General features: G+C 40.1%; 1 protein-coding gene across 2 annotated transcripts in view; it reads right to left on the bottom strand.

Annotated features, from left to right (window-relative positions):
* CDH13 (cadherin 13) overlaps positions 1-17,746 on the bottom strand; it is a 427,533-nt gene that overhangs the window by 270,952 nt on the left and 138,835 nt on the right. For both annotated transcript variants that reach the window (XM_058845796.1, XM_058845795.1), the window contains exon 3: positions 3,807-4,015. In XM_058845796.1, the coding sequence (XP_058701779.1) occupies positions 3,807-4,015 (209 nt within the window). The remainder of the gene's footprint in view (positions 1-3,806; positions 4,016-17,746) is intronic.

Raw genomic sequence — 17,746 nt, 5'->3', positions numbered from 1 at the left:
AGAGAATGCTGGCAGTTATTGGCTCAGCCATTTTCTCCCCAACTAGGGTTTCTGAGAGTGATTTATTTTTCCATTAGGGATTTGAGGCTTAGCAATTCACTGAATTATTCAGGATGAATCCAAAGTTCATTTGGGGAATCCTGGGTAAATCAAAACATTTCCAGGTCTCTTTTTTTCTTGATATCCTCAAACACTCCAGTCCTGAGTGTGAGAGGGCATCAAGCAAACCCTGGGCAAAGCAGGGCACAGGCAGAGCAAGGCACATCCCAACCCTGCTCCATGGGGAATGTTCCATTGCTCACCAGCCCTGCTCCATGGGGAATGCATGTGCCATTCCTCTTTCACTGAGCACTGATTGCATCAGGCTCCAAGTGTGTACAGGCACATAACTATTAAAGAGTTAACTATTAATACCTTCCACAGGCTTTTCTGTGCACTCACACTCAAAAGCCTCTCAGAAACGATAGAAGATTTTTTGGGAATGTTTCCCTCTGTCAAGACAGACCCAGACGGGTACATCTATCCAAAATGATGGGAAGCAGGAGACGCATCCAGCTGGCTGCAGAAAGCAATTCCAGCTGGAGTCTGATCTGGAATCTGATGTGGAATCTGATGGACAGATTTCTGCATGTATCAATACGTGTAGGTAGAGATTCACAGGGTTTAGAGTATGTTAGACATGCAGACACCAGGAAAAGCAGCAATGCAGTATCTGCTCCTGCAGGATTGTGTGATCAGGGAGCCACAGGCAAGCTGGCTCCTGATTGAGGAACCACCTCTGCCCATATTATTGCCATGGCCACCCCGGGATGGAAAGCTGCAGGCTCTGCAGATCTATTATGCTTCTGGCAGGAGAGGAGGAAAACAGGCCCTTCAGATGCAAATAGCAGTTAAATAGTAAGTGATATTCCAACAGCCACTGATTATACTCTGGCCATGAAGTTAATTTAGTTAATCACATAGGATGGATCGCTGAGGCCAGCTGGAATCATCCCCCATCTTTAGCAGGAAAGAGCTGCACCCCTTCACCAGCAGAATACCAAAAGCTTTTCTGCACTCTCCAGATTGCACCTCTAAATAATTTCCATATTCAGCCAAAGTATGGTTGGTAGCAATCAGAAAGTTTCAGGAGCTACACGCTGTTCCTAGGATCCGTCAGCACATCAGAGATCATTGTTGAGAGCCATTCCCAAACATGTTGGGAATCTGCAATTAGCAACATTAACAATGGGATTTCACAGATGTAGGTTACATGCTTTCAGAAAAGAAATGGCAGTTGCTGGCAGTGGGGAAATACTTAAGAACTACTTATCCTCTAATTAGACAAGGTACTGTTCTCTAAGTACTGAATGCTAAGCACTGCTCCAGCATGTGCTCATCTTAACCCCACAGAATTATGCTGAATTACTAAGGTTCCATCTGAGCATTTCTTAGCCAAGGCTCCCTGCATAAACAGATGGAGCAGTTCTGCTGCTTCCGTGCTGACACATTTAGACTGCAAAAGTACAGGATTGAGTTCAAATTTATCATAAAATCACTTTAGATAGGACACTGTAGTCTTTATATCCTTCTCAAGTATGACAAACAGAAAGACAACATTGTCTGTGTGGTGTTTAAAATAGGCAAATGGTTGGAAAGGTTGGGAAGAAATACTAGTTCAACAGCTACAGGAGACTGGGTGAGGCCAGAGCAGGACAGCCAGCCCCAGAGATTTTTATATTCCCTTGAAGAAGGCATGGTTCTCACTAGATGGATTTCCCAGGACACATTAAGGCATCATGTAACTCACATTGGCATTGCAGACACTGAATACCACATTAAATGTGTAATCGTCTGGTTATGGGCACAATATCAAAATCCAGAGAGAGGTGATAAATGCAGGTTGAGATGATGTGATACTGTCACCTGTGAGGAAAGGCTGGCAAGTGGCAGAATGTGCCTGATTTAGACTGCTTTTCTCCCTCTGAAGCAACACAAAGTGGTTGGAACAGAATCCAGGAGTGGGGCCAAACCAGCCCTGGCTTTCAAACGTAGTCTGGAGAGAGATTTCAGCACTAGACATCAATTAATATTTCTGGAACCTTCTGAGGGGAGACTCCCCAGAACCCAAACAGGACTTAAAGGGAAAAGGTCACTGGCAGAGCTTGTCATGGTCTGTGCAAATACACATCCTGGAACTCCTGCTCATGAGACAAGGCTTCCCCCAGATTGTAGCTTCCATAGAATATCTGACAGGATTTCCATTGCATTGTAGCTTTCATAGAAAATCTCCCCTCACAGATATTGAAGGGCTGCTTCTCTAAGAAAACCAGAATAAATCTTCAGAATGTGATTCTCAGAGAGTCAGATCTTCACACATAAACCAATCCCTTGAAGTTTAACTCCAGACCTCCTGTCAGAGACGTTTCAAACACCTCGGTGGTTTTAGTTACTTCTAACCAGAGAATGATGATCCCCATTTTGAAACTGCTCCTAAGATTTCAAAATAAAATCATTTGAACATTCTTGTGAATGTACCAGAAGGAGCAAGACTTGCTAGTCTGAGGCACAGGACAGCCAAGTGCCCTGCTTGCTCCTGCAAATGTAGCTTTCCTACGCTGAATTTGGCAGTCTGTGGTCCTAAACTCACAGCTCCTCCACGTAAGAGACTTCCTCAAGTATGTGTTAAAATTTAATTTTGTGAAGAAACGGCATATTTAAATAAAATTAAATTCCATTTCAGTGCTCTGATCAGCTTTCTGCAGTTACCCATTCTGGTTCTTTCTCTCCTGCTGGCAATCCATATTCACATCGTGTGCTGCTGAAAGTGCAGAGCAAAACCTTTCCTCAGCCATGGACTTTCAGAAGTTTGTTCAACCTTTCTCCTCAAGATAATTTGTTTTTATAATGGAAGACTTAAGTTATACTAATATATAGTTGGGAATATAATGAGAATGCTGGTAATTGAATGTCTAAATACCAAACTGGGACAGCAGTTCAGTCAATTTTATCAAAGTTTCTTTATACCTCTGTGAAATTATAGGTCTGCAAATGTGCCAGACTTAATTGTCTAGTGAGCCACTACCTTGGCTGCCTCTCTCCTAAATGCCAGGTCACAGAAGTGAAGGCTATCTCACATCTTCTTTTGTTACTTGCAGGGGTATGAAGTAAATAATTCAATCAATTTCTGAAGTGCTTTATCCCCCAAAGGATGAGGTTTGTTATACACTGAAATTCAGGAAGGGGAAAGAAAGGACAAAACATTCAGTGGACAGAGCAGAACAAAAATCACCAGGGTGTAGAGACACGTGTAAATTCATGGCACTGTTTTTGTGCAGATGCTTAAGTAGTTTACCACATAACAATGTCAGATAAGCAGACCAATATGAAAATTTAAATTACACAGAATTCATTCCCACATCCTCAGACTTGGAGCGAAACACGAAGGTTCTGTAAATTCTAAATTACACATTTAAACTATGATTTTCTGTTTTCACTTGTGGCCAAACTGTGATTACCTGGCATAACATGCACTGGAAGAAGCAGCCAATTTTAATACTTGGTCTCTTTCATTTGAATAAAGTCTTTATGAATGTTTAGCATCCACACCTAAAGATGTAATACATCTTCCAAAACCCAGGAAATCTGCATCACAAATTAAACCAAATGCTAAATTGTTACTGAAATATCTGCATTGAAGACTGATTTTGATCTCTGCTAACAGATTAAAATTGCCTCCAATCCTAGGTGACACGTGTAAATATTTAGCAGCAGCATCTCCTTGGCCTGTTTGTTTGGTTTTTTTTAATCTTTGGTATTTATCTTACCTTTAATGCACCACGTTTCTCATTTGCTTCAAGAATAAAGATTTCTGCCATATCCTCGGCGTGCTCCGACCGCGCGTGGACGAACAAGGCTCTGCCAACTTCTGATACATTCTTGAGTGCAACCAAATTCCCATCAAGTTCCACTGTAAAGTCTGGGTTAGAAACTTCAAAGTTCAATTTGTTGTTCCCCTTGCAGTCATCAAATTTCACTGGGGGTGAAAAAAAAAAAAAGGAAAAAAAGGAAAAAATGTATTATAAGTATCCACTTTGGAACAGAAGCTTCAGATATCTTTATGTTATTAGCTTGTCTACAGATTTGAGAAGAAATGTCTCTCAAAGTGAAAAAACCATTCAAAGAAATTCTATATTTTTTTCCTTTTCTTCATAAATAAATCCATGAATATGCACTTTCAGAAAGATGAAGAGGCTTTGACCAGTTGAACTGAGTAGCAGATAAACAAAACACTTTGGACATGAGCCTTTTGTGATCACTCCAATCAAATGCACACCCAGTTCCACAAACTGAGCAGTGGCAATAGAGACCTTGTTGTGCTCCTCATCACAGCCCAGGATCTCAAAAGGCTCTTCTGTGGCAAAGTGCTTTCAGATATTCAGTATATCTTTAGGCTCAGCACTGGTTGTTTACAGAATATTCAGCCCCAGGCTACTGCAAAAGTTTTATGAAACTGAAAAAACAAACTATAACATTTCTTATGACCAGGATTGTCAAACAGTTCATGAGCTGCACTGTATCTAAGGATTGTGAGAACTTTCTATTCAACAGTAGTAACTGTCAATAATCCCTTTTCACTTTACATGGAAAGTTTAAAATATTTAGGAATGCTGGCATAAAGAGGAAAATGTCCCTAAAGCATGAAGATTTGAGACTTTGTCTCAAATTTCTTCTGAGTCATTTTGCACAAAATACTGGATAAAATATTAGTGATTTAACTACCTGCTATATGAGTAAGAGATCTTCAAGTAAGAGATCTTCACCACAAACTTGCAATTGCTAAATGAGCTTTTCAGGTTTTGATATCTCTGAACAATGTACTTGCACCTGAAAGGTTTTTATGCAGACAACTTGTTCAGTATTCCCCACCTACTCCTTGAGTTACTGCTGCTGCAGGTTTTTTACTTACCTGTATGCTCTCACTATTTTTATTTCACATTTCACTTCCACTGGATCTTTAAAAACTGCATTACAATTTCAGAAAAAAAAAATACAGACAGTGATGCCAGCTACATAAAATCAACAACAATGGAGTTTTACTACAAAATAAAACACTTGGCATAATTGTTTAAATTCTCTGTATAGACTTCTTGTATTGGGTCATTATTTTTAAAGGAAGAGAAACAATCCCAGAGTGTCTCATGACTAATCCCTAAACTCTTCCTGACTGTGTGATCTCTATAACTGGGCCTAAACACAGGAATAGTCTCATAGTGGGTGGCCACTCAACACTCCCGGGAAATTACACAGAAATCCTCTTCATCAAATTTTGTATCTCTCCCAGGCAGACCAACATGAAGACAGGGCTGCCAGAGGACTTTGTGACTTTGTGGAGATCCTTCTTTTCTGGGCATTCACTGGATTCAACCCCAAAGCAGAACACCACAGGGAAAAAGAACCATCGCTGGTTCCAGAATTTACAACTTCATTTTATGATGAATACTGATGGTATGGGTTGAATTAAAAATTAAACAGTGTCAAAATCTCAAGCATTCAAACAGAATAAGGCACAAAAAGAGACGTGGGGCACTATTTATCAAAACAAAAGTGGAGAGTTGGCCTTGGGCAGCTCCCAGCCTCCCACTCAGTCACCCTCTCACTCCCCCACCTCAGCAGAACTGCACAGAAACAGGGAAAGGATAAAGACAGGGAGGTCTCTTACTAATTACCATCACTGGACAAACAGGAATGACTTGGGGAAAATTAATTTAATTGCCAATTAAAACAGACGTGGATGCTGAAAAACAAGACAAAATTAAAACCACCCCATGAAGCCGTGACCCTGTGAATCCTCACCACACAATCCTCCTCCCCAGGAGAGTCCACTCTGACAAACACCATCGTCTCTGGCAGAAAAACTCCCCCAGCAGCTGAAAGATCTGCTGCTGCACGAGGTTTAAGCTCAATTACATGTCTTTAACTAAAATCTGCTCCCATTTCCTCCACTTCACTTTAGGGCAAGAGAACTATCTATCCTTGGATTCACAGTGGGACAGAAAACCACAATTTCATCAGCTCATTTGCTGTTTCATTGAATTTTGCTGAAAGCAAGGGGGATTATAACTAAAAAATAAACAGAAACTCTTTTCCCTCAGACACTGCAGTCTCTCCAGACAAACCTATCTTGGGCTGTCATGTGGAAGATCCTGCCTGCAAAGTCTTGTACTGAAGTAGAACCAGGAGGGGAAACCACTGAATTTGGGAGCAGCAGCAGCTTAAAGCGATTTCAGAGTTCTCAGAGTGTTCTGGTGCCCACACTCCGAGGCTGGGAACAGCTTCCAGGAGGGATCTTGTGCCCACAGCAGGATTTTGATGGGAGGCTCGCTGAGCAAGACCTCCCTGGTGAAAAACCACCCTTTGCAGTTAAAGTTGGGTTTATGACAGGTGTTTTAACAGATTCATTTCGATTTCCCAAAGCTACTGACCAACAAAAAGGCAACATTTTCCTGTCACTACAAATGTGGGAAGTTGAAATTCTCTGTACAAAGCACTGTACAGATACTGCTTAGATTGCAGTATTTTACAATTACAAGTCTCTTATTTTTTAATCCCCAAAAAAACCCAAACCCCAACTAAATAATTTAAGAAAAAATGAAACAAGTTTTAGGAAGTTGTTGTATTGGTGACTTCCCTTCCCACTGCTGAGGGTTTGGAGCTTCATGACCCTTAAGGTCACTTCCAACCCAAGCCAGTCTGTGATTCTCTGAATAAATACGTTCTTTTCATAATCAAAAACTGCTGCTGATTTACTATAATAACTTACAACTGGAAAAAAATTTGCATTGGCCTCTGAGAAATTACATCAGGAATGAAAAGTTAAAGAAAAAAAAAATTAAATGCCAAAGAAAACGATACTAAAATAATCCCTTAAAACCAAATGTCATGGTTCAGAGGTGCAGCATCACCCAGCCAAACACTACAGGTCCTTTTCAAGAAAATTGTGCAAACTGTGTTGCATTTCTAAAGCAGGGAGGACCTGGCTGGGAGTGCACTGCTCTCACCCCTCTGCTCAGTGTCCACAAACCCTGGCATTCCTGCATCCTGCCATCCCCACGCTCTAGGGAAATTCAAAGACCACATGCAGATCTGGCACATGGAGTCAGGAGAAATACTTGAATCTGTTCTACATTCCCTTGGAAGTATGAATTTGACACTTTTAAACATTTTATGTTTTGCTGTCTATTTGTTTTGCTTTATGAAACCCTGCAACTATTTCCAAAAAGGGCTAAGGCAGAATTGTTTGAAAGTAGGAAACTGTTTTGTTTTTTTTACCATATCTCATCCAAAAGCACTGATTCTTTCAATTCTCAGTCCTGCCACAGAAACGAGAGTATTTGGTGAGGTTAATAACAAGGAGAAGGAAAGAAAATGGAAAGGCTCTGAGAAGTACTGATATGTAGGAGAGAAATTAGAAGTGGGAGGAGATGAAGTGATCATAGGGATAGAGAACATTGAAGATTATTTGGCCTAAGGGCCAAGAGGGATGAAACTGAAAGCAATTGTTGAGAGAGTTGAAGGGGTCTGGAGCCTTAGATGAAATCCCTGGTCTGAGCTCAGGATCAAACATGGACCTTATCAGGACGATGCTGTCTGCTGGACTGGGCTGACCAGGGAACATCACCTGAGGTGAATTGCATTCCCAGTCACCCTCACCATGCTCCTCACTGGGAATGTTTGCTTCCTTAAACTCAGGTGGCTTCTGGGGAGGAGCCAGTGCAAATACCCAAAATTTACCATGCTTGAACTGCCCCTAACGAGCTCCAGGAGCAGCTACACAGCCTAAGGAGCTGGGCCTGGCACTGACCACCTTCCCCACCAGGCACTCAGGAGAGCTCTGAGGATTTTCAGCTTCATCATCTTCCTCAGATTTCCCATCCATGGCATTACATCTATCTCTTAACCAAACCTGCACATTGTTAATGCCTGTTAAATACAAGGGAAATAGGATTTTTACTTTTTATTCTCTCTCAAATCTTGCTTTGTACATAAAGCCAGTATAGAAATCTCTATGCAAAACTATAAAATGTGATTTATTAATTACTCTTTTTGTCCCCCAAGTACCAACTAGTGTAGTAAGAAATGAGACAGAAGTTGTGGATATCAGCTGTGGAAAGTGTCAGCCTGAGCTGCAAAGGTGCTCTCTGAATATCCAACACTTTGCTGCTTGGCAGCCCTGGGAACATATGGTCTGTGTGATGATGTTTGTGATGTTCATGCATTTGTCACGGAGCTGAGGTGTGAGGAAAGCCCTGAGATGGATAATTGACATTATTCCCACTACCCCCGTGCATTATAACAGGTTGGGCGAGTGGCAGCCTGATGAGAGGGGCCACACACCCCAAAATTTCCCATGTTCTCCTGCACATTCACTCTCTATTAGAGCTTAAGGAGTTTAACTGGATTTTAAACTCCTCTGAGCAAAGGCCACTTGTTCACCCTGTGTCTGTACAGCACTTGCAACAAAATGAGTCATGTTTGGTGCTCAGAGTGCTACACAAGTGCAAAAAATGAATAATAGCAACAGTTCAGCTCTAGCCCCAAAATAAAATGTTGGTAATGCTGCACCAGGCATGACAAGTGAATGTCTCATTGACAAGAATTCAATGGGCAATTAAAACAGTGATCTAATATTTATATGAAGGTGGAGTTCTTCATTTATTGACGCATCTATGACTCTTTTGATGTTCCTAGTCATGCTCCAGCTGCCAAATGAACATCTTTATTGTGCCTAATATGCCACATGCTATGAGACAGGCTCCAAAACTCCATGCAAGCAAAATGAAAACACTGCCAAGCAGCTCCCAGTGAAAAACACGAGTGTCATTCATCGCCCTCTGTTCATTTCTCAGCCTCCTGTGTTAGATTTTTGCTCCTTTTTGTAAAATTCACATGTGAATTGTACAGAATATTTCTTTCCACTGAGCAATATTCATTACTAGCAATACCTGCATGTATGCCAAGGCTTTAATCACTTACTTTGAGCTTATTATCACCAAAAGACCTGTTGGAAAAGCTTGTGCAGGATCCCAAATCCATTAGTGCAAAGTTGTAACTGGAAATATTAACCTTTATAGATCTCAGCAAGAAAACTCATGTTCCTGGGATTCCTCCCTTCAGTGCATTCTGTTTTCCCTGCTATATCACAAATGTGAGGTTTCTACACCACTGTGATATTTATGATAATGACCCACAGCTGTTTTAAAGGATACCATTTTAAAACACTGAAAGGTTAGCAGTTGCATTTCTTGTAAACTAAAGTGAAAGAAAAGCTGAAATAGGTTTGTATTCAGAAGCATATATTGACCTGATATATTCCACTTCCAAAGTAATTTTTTTCTGAGTTTAATTCTCAGAAGTTTAATTTGTTTTGAGCAGAAATACTGAATCCATAATTTTCTCTCTGGTGAAATCTCCACAGAGGTATTCCAAATAAATAAGTACACATATTTATCTATAAGCACACCAAAACTAACTCTGTACATCTCTATGCACAAGCATTCATATTTTTCTGTTAGCTGATCATAACAAGAAACAAAATGTCTCCTGAATGAGGAAATTTCACATTGAAAATACAGACTTAATTACTCTATCAATGATTATTAGGATACTTTTTGTAAATATAACCTAGCCTTGCTCAAATCCTTGGGAATTACAGTAGCAAAGCAATGTTATTCTGTGCATTTGTTTCTTCTCCTTTCTAGCAAATCACTTGAGATCATACTGAAGCCACAAGTCAGAAGGTGTATCTGTGAGAGGTCTGGAGGTGGAAGAAAAGCATATTACAGCTGCACAAAGGCAACTTAACTTCGCACTCAGCAGGGATCCCCCAGCTCTGCTCAACGACATTTGCAAAACAGGGAAGTTAGACAGAGACTGGCGAGGCTGAGCTTCATTAACTACAAAGAGAGAGAAGTGATGGCTGAGGCAAATGGAAATGCTTCTGAGTGCTGTTGTTGTGTATAAAAATTCATAAAGCACCGTGACCCGGCAGGGCCCTTGTTAGCGATGAGCAGAGTGAAAACAGCGGGACAGGCACTCAGCAGCTCCCACTGCACAAACACAGAGGGCAATGAGTTATCCTGCCAGTGTGGGGAGCATAAAATCTACCTGGAACCAGCACATCTGGGCTACCTGAATCCATCCCAGAACAAGAGAGGGAGCTGTCACAACAGCTACCGGCACAGGAGCTGGGAAACAAAACAAATCCTGCCTTTCAAGCCAACAAAAAGGTCCACTAGGAGAAACAGCTTCTTTCTCTGCCTTTGAGGTGCCTTCAAATCCACCTCTGGAACATGAGATCTGGCAGTGAGCCCACAGCCCTGTGTTTCTGCTGCTTTTCTATAAAATACCTGAGCAGCAGAAGGAAAAGATGTTGTTTGCCCCATGACAATTTGAGGGAAGAATAAAGTCCACTGTCAACAGTTAACTCAGACAGGTTGCTTCTAAAGATATGGTATTTTCATCATTTCATATCCAAAAGTGCTGCAGAAATAATGATTTCACAGATTAGAAAACCTACTAGCATGACTCAAGTATTTACACAAAAAAACTTTCTGAACATTTAATAAAATGAACAAAATCAATTTAAAAAAACCCTTTTTTCAAGGTTTTTATACAGCTTAATACTACATTCTAACTCTGCAGTAGAATTGCTACAGAATGATATTTTTTTTTAAGAAATCCAGCAAGCAACAGTGGGTTATTATTTTGCACTGCATGTTTATGATTTTCTTGCATTTATATAATTTCTTTATGTGCCCCTGAAGTAAATTACAATGATGACTTATTTAGTATCCAGAGAGTCAGAAATTGAGGGAACATGAACAACAGCTAAATGTTCGTCACAACACAACAAGAATTGCTTAAGACAAATACACATTTATATTTGACTTCTTTGGAAGAACAAGTGCTAAACAACAGACTTCATCCCTGCGCACACTTTTCAAGTCTGAAAAAATAAACTGATTACCTAAACTGGCAAACGTCCCTGTGTGGTTTTTGTGTGATGATTAAATTTGTGCAGAGCCCTGGTATGATACAAAAATTAGTCCAACAGTTCATCTGCTGGGCACAGGGTGTCCATTCCTGCCCTTTGGAGAACACCCTTCCCACTGGAGAAATGGTCCCTATTAATAGCCACAGCTTTCTCTGTGCTGTCAGAATCCATTGCAAGCACGTAGCACAGATAGGAGATAAAGCTTCCTTAGATGATGAAAGACAAGGGATTTCACCCAAAAGCCAGCTGCAACCGAGGAAAAGTCTGATGTTCTTACAAAGGAGTCACACTGGTCTCTCTCCTGCATATTCTCTACTAGCTACAGTCACAGAAGAGCTGGAAAATTGCTAAAAACCTGAAATTCTGCAGCACGGATCACCTGAGCAATGTTAGTGCTCAGGAACAACAACTAACACCTGACTGAAGGCTCCCTCTTGGATGATGGGTTTGATGTGTGATTGCAGAGGCAGTGACTCCATCCACACCAAAACCCCCACCTCAGCCATGCCCTGCTCTGCCCCACCCAACACTGCACTCTGGCATCTTTCCACATCTCACTGAGCTCTGCCTCTCTTCTCCTGGCACATCACACTTGGCTTGATCTGAGTATCACATCTGGTACCCTGAACTAAAAGTGATCAACTCTGCTCTAAAAACAGGGGCCTCACAAATTGTATCAGCCCAGGTCTGGAGCAAAACGTCCTTGCCCTGCAGTGCTGGGGTTGCTGTTTGGGATTCCAGCAAGTGCTTGCACAGGGCACAAGGTGGCTCCATCAGCACCAAACTCAAGGATTCCTGGCTTTTTCCATGTCACTTCTACTTCTTGCCTTTTCCCACCATGCTCCTCTTTCATTTCTCCTAGAAAGATCCCTCACTAGCAGCTCATGCTCTTCAACAAATTTATTCTGACAACAGGGCTCTATCAGCTGTCTGTGACTGTTTGAAATTACAGGAGAATACAACCACTGCAATCAAAACTGAAGGCATTCCCTCCTCCCATAGCAGACTATACCAGCTCACATTACATGATATCTTCACATATCATTTTGCTGCCCATTGTCTTATTTAGGGCAAAAATTTAATCAGGTGGAAGGAGCTGTAATGAGTTGTTCTCAGTTGGAAGTTATCTTGACTTATTCATTACAACACAGAGGTGTTATTGACTGATCTCCTGGGTCAGTAGCTGCATTATAAGCCACAGCAATATTGTAGCTGCTGCTCTAAACCCTAGAGAAAAATTACTGTTTCAACAAAAATATTATGTCAGGGAGTGTGTCTGAAGGCAAATAAATAAATAAATAAAACCTTTAGATGTTATATCACAGTCATTGATCTTCAGAGCACAACACAGAGTTCAGGTTAACCGGAGCTGTTTTCTCTCTGCAAATGCACACAAACTGACACCACATTTGTGGAGCTCCACTCTCAAAGGAGCTGTCACATCTGGGGAGGAATGTGACATTTTCCTGTTAATGCTGCATCGCTTCTGAGCAGCCCAAATGACCCCAGAGCCAGTGCAGATATGTAGAAAAGATACCTTTTAACTTCGTTGGTTTCTGTGAAAGGGTTTCCCATTACAACGCAAATGATCAATAATATTCCATTTTAGCAGGTTTACACAAGGTTCTGCTAAGATCCTCAGGAGAATATAAGATGAAATTAACTTTGTATTCTTACAATATCTTCACTGGCTGGGTCTGAGACACAGGCAGACAGAATCAAAGACATTCACATGAATTCAATACTCTCATGGCTCTGCAGATTGCTGTGAGAAGTTTGTCGATATGAAATCAATCGTGTCTATAGAGGAGGGAGATCAGACAGAAGTCTGAGTTTGTACAAGAATTCCCAGTGGGATCCAATGGATTATTTCCTTTGAATGCTGCCTGAATAAAGCTTGGAGAGGCAGTGTACTACTGACCATGAATTTCCTTGTCTTCTGCACACTTCTGATCTTTGAGCAGTCACCCTAAGTGCCAGCAAACTCAAATTTCTTGATAGATGTAATTTATTAAAAACTAATCAGTGGAGATTAAATTCAGGGGAAAAAAAAAAACCAAACAGTGTCCCAGGAGATTTAAGTGTATAAATAAAAGGCTGCCAGCAGATGTCAAAAAGTAACAACAAGCAATCACTCACAGGAAACACCTATAATGAAACCAGCCCAGAAAGTACCTTATTTACACCAGTATGTGTTTCAAAATGCCTCCAAAGTCACAAATTTAGTTAGTAAAGGTTTTCCATTAACTAGACAATTAGTCAAAGGTCATGGGTATATTTTCCCTCAAGTTGACAATTAAAACTGTTTATCTTCAAGGTCAGTTTGTTATAATTACAGTGATCTGCCATTTTGTAATGTGATCTGCCAAAATTTTATCTTTTTTTTTTTTAGTTTTTTTAAAGGCACAAGGTTCTGTCTGCTCTCAACTACTTATCTGTGAGTGTTAAATTAATCTAAGAAAAATTGTGATATTCTATTGGATGAACAGAAGATTGACTGAGTTACACATTTCCATTTGCTTGAGGTTGGGCCATTAGCAAGGAAGGCAAATAAATGATAGAAGTGAAATATGGAGCCTCACTGGAGGAATGGAAGCTTTGTCTGCTCCTCCAGTGGCAAGTTCAAATAATTTGGTGATTTGAGGCTGAAAGAAGAAATTACTATTGTAAAAACTATCTTTTGTTCTATAGCAAATCCATGGCAGCTACTCACAGCCTTATACACTTGCTTTTATCAGAGATGGGAGAAAAAATATTGCTTGAGATATCTCTCCTGCTGTGGCAGTGCTTGGAGACAAGAAGTCAAAGGGCAGGAGCTTTTCATTAAATAAAGCATCACTACAAAGTGCTTTTTTGCACATTAGCCACAGATGCTGTGTGAGGCAATATTGCCTCCACCTCCTCAGTCTTGGGTCTTGGTTTCACCTTCTGTGTGGAATGACAACTAATCTGTGATTCATCTCACTGCTTCCTCACCTCAACACTTCAACAGAACCCAAACTGTTGGTCAATACATGCTAGGAAATGTTAAAAACCCTAAATACATGAACATCTACATACAGCTGCCCTTCTGGAGTGATAATAATTATAAAATTATAAAAGTACAATAATGTTTCCTTAAAAGATGTCCGCAGGAATAAAGCTTTCATCCTGTGCCCTGTGAAATAATTTCCAAACAGCACTCAGTGGTAGGAGTTTGTTTCAGAAATAGAGGATGATGCATCATTTACAATACATAAAAGGAAATAAGAGTGAGTAATAAATCCACTGTGCAATATTTTCCTTTCAAAATGGATACTGTAGGTTGCTGGCCCATTTTCCCAGCTGCTGAATGAGTAATGCCATGCCTGAAAATCTGCTCAAACCATTTATTCTGTAGATTGTTCAGCTTTCCCAGCGAAAAAGTGAAGCAAAGGTCCTTCCAGTTCCAGGGGAAATCTTTTGATTTCTCATCTTCTCCATCAATGAACCTGACAGAGGAATAACAATTCCTCTTTGTGGTTTTACCAAGTTCTCTCAAGAGAGTTCCCTCAAACTTTTTTTAAGGGTCACCTGTGAAAAGTTTATTTCTCCAGGCTGATCTGATAAATGTGCAAATAACTGACCTACACTCCTTTTCACCCCTCAGTCTAAAAATCAGGTTAATAAAATTAAGCCCTTGGACACAGTTTATTAATAACTTTTCAGAAGGCCTTCAGAATCTAAACTGCATTTAATTTTGCAAACTGAGCTGGTAGTTAAGCTTTTGTTTTACTCAAGTAACCATCCAATTCCAACACACAGATAATTCTGTAAGCCACGCAAAAAATCAACCTGCTAAAACACAAAAAATTCCTGAGAATAATGAGGAAAGCCACCTCTCAGAACTGTGATGGATTTAAACTTGTTAAACTTATTGTCATCCCTTTCAAACAATAGCAGTGCTCGACTAACACTTACAGAACCAAATAACCTTGGTTTGAATTTTGACTCTCACACTAAGATCAGACAAGTTGCATTGCTGAGAACAATGTAATTAAAATTGCACCATGTAATCTTGCTCTGCACAGTCATTCCCAGAACAGTTTCTATTCAGATCAAACACAGGCTTTTATACTTTAAAGAAAGACAGGCTTTGGTATCTTCTACAAAAGAACTGACCTTAGGGAAAGTATATTCTGTCAGTCAGGATTATTTATAAGCAACCTGAAATTTGTTTACATAGATAAACCAAGAGAAGAACATCAGGCTACTGAAGTTTGTGCCTCTTCTAATAACTAAGGAACAGTAAAAATAAAAAAAATAAAAAAAAAGCAAGAGAAAACACAAACAGCTCAATAGTGATTATTTGATGATCTGAGTGATGCTGTTATTCACATTTGCTACTGAAATGGGTGGAATTGCTCAACGTTTAGACAAGTACTGCACATGAAGCAAACGACAATGAAAAGTTGTGTCAATTGCTTCACACAATCTGTATTTCAGATATCAACTCTGCTTCTTTGGGCCATTTTCTGCTGGCTGCTTGTCACTGGTGGATGTCCCACCTTCACCTGACACCACATAGGTAACGCTACACCATTTACACCATTGGAACCACCAGCCAAGATTGGGATCAAGGCAGTTCTTGATTCCAAGCCTTTATGTCACCTTCAGGAGCACAGATCAGGCCCATAACTGGCAGTTTCCACAGAAAGTTGTGACCAGTGAATAAAATTATGTCTTGTATTAAGCTCCACAGTCAACAAAAGAGTGCAGTGAAAAATTATCTGAGAATTTTATTACCAGATACTCTCTTAGATTTAATAAATTACAGTTATCCCTAAAAGTACATGAACTCCAGCTGCCATCATAGTTGTCAACTCAACAAAATTTGTGTCAAAGTCACAAAAAGGAAAAAAAAAACACCTTAATTTCTCACCTTCCCTCATTTCTCCTTAGGCTTAGTATAGGTCCCATTAATGACAAATGCTCTGATGGCTGAACTGGGAATTACTCATACAGATTTTCTACACTCTCATCTCACTTTGAAGCATTAGAATGCAGAAACCTCAGCACATCTGTTTGAATAAGTGTCTCTTTTCCTTCACATTAGAATAACTATAATGATTATAATGCTTATGAAGTTTAAAGAGGTGAGATAATAATCAGTCAATCTTTACTTTGCTTCTGGTTATAAAGCCATTAAAAAAATAAAAGATTGCAAAAAACCCCAACCCACTGAATCTGTGCACTTTTCCTGCTCATGTCCCCTCCCAGAGCATCAGTCTCTTGTGACAAATAAAGCTCTGTCCTTGTGTACACTGATATCCCTCATTTGTGACCCGCTGTGCTAATGGCTACAATCGTGACAAACAGAGAATTCATCTGGTAATTGTGAGTTGCCAAAAGTTTTCAAGTAACACAATGTTATATATTTATACACATAGCTGCTTAGCAACTTTGTAGTAGCTCCATCCAGGAACTGAGGCATAAATAAGTAATTATGCTATAGCAGAGAGTGCATGAGACATTTATAAATACAGGAACAGAAAGGTTATCAGAATTCATCACCTAGCAACAAATATAATATGATCAGCTCCCCTGTCTAGCAGGAATCTAGCAAGAAATGCATGATAAACTCTGCTGCCTAGTGAGTTAACTTGGGAGTTTGAAGTTGAAATGAACTCTACATCTAATTAAACTTAGCTCATTGCTTCTGTAGGCTGCTTGTTTGCGTTTCAGCACATGCTTTATTCTGGAATAAACAGTTGCCATTCACTCATCCACAGATGGGTCACATTCAAATGCTAACAGAAGCCAAGAAAATAAAAATACAGAGACACCCCACACTTTCTCACAGCTCCCAAGAAATTGAGACTGGCTGGTTAATGCCTGTAAATACAATGCACAGAGCAATTCTGGGAACGTGTTGAGATCCCTCAGACTCAGAACATGATCAAACTGTAGTGTCAACATGGTTCCCACAACGCAATTTTGGGGATGATTCCAATACAAAAGATTGGTTTTACAACTCCACACTTGTCTTAAACATTTCAAAGTGATGGATGTAATTATTCACCAGATTCACTTAATAATAGACTAGAACTTGCATCAATGAATATTAACTAAAAATAAAATTAGTTTTGAAGTACCAAATGCTTTGTGTATTCAGCCTGATAGACAACTTTCATTCCCTCCCTCCCTCCTCTTTCCCCTCAGTGTTTTACATAAATACTCTGTTATTACAAAGCCTGCTGTCTGGAAACTGATGAGACTCATTATTGCACAGGCAATGGCTGCTGTTGTACTGCAATGTAGAGCGTTAGAGGGGCAGTGTTGCCACCATACTTCATTTTACTTTGTTCATCTCATATTATTTTTGGAAAGCAATACCTGATCATCACCTCCAAGCCGTTTTATTTCACAAAACTCTTCATTAAAATTTCCTTCCAAAGCTGAACAAAACCAGATTTCATTACAACCCTGAAAGATGTCCATTAATGCTTTGAAGTTCTGCCAGAGACAAGTCTGGATTGGGAGCACTCTTCACCAGGGAAGCTTTCACAGAAGAGTAAATTACAGACAGAGAAATGAAACCTGAACTGGCAAAAGCAACACAACCCTTCTATCCATTTCCTAGACATGGAACAGTTATCTTCAATGAATCCCAATTCCAATAGCTGAGAACATTTCCTCAAAAAGAGATGGAACCCAGCAGCTCTGGCTTAGTGCAAGTAGATTACCTGGCCA

This window comes from Poecile atricapillus, chromosome 10 (genome assembly GCF_030490865.1).
Source record: "Poecile atricapillus isolate bPoeAtr1 chromosome 10, bPoeAtr1.hap1, whole genome shotgun sequence".
NCBI lineage: Eukaryota > Metazoa > Chordata > Aves > Passeriformes > Paridae > Poecile > Poecile atricapillus.
This window is presented reverse-complemented; position numbering and strand designations above follow the sequence as displayed.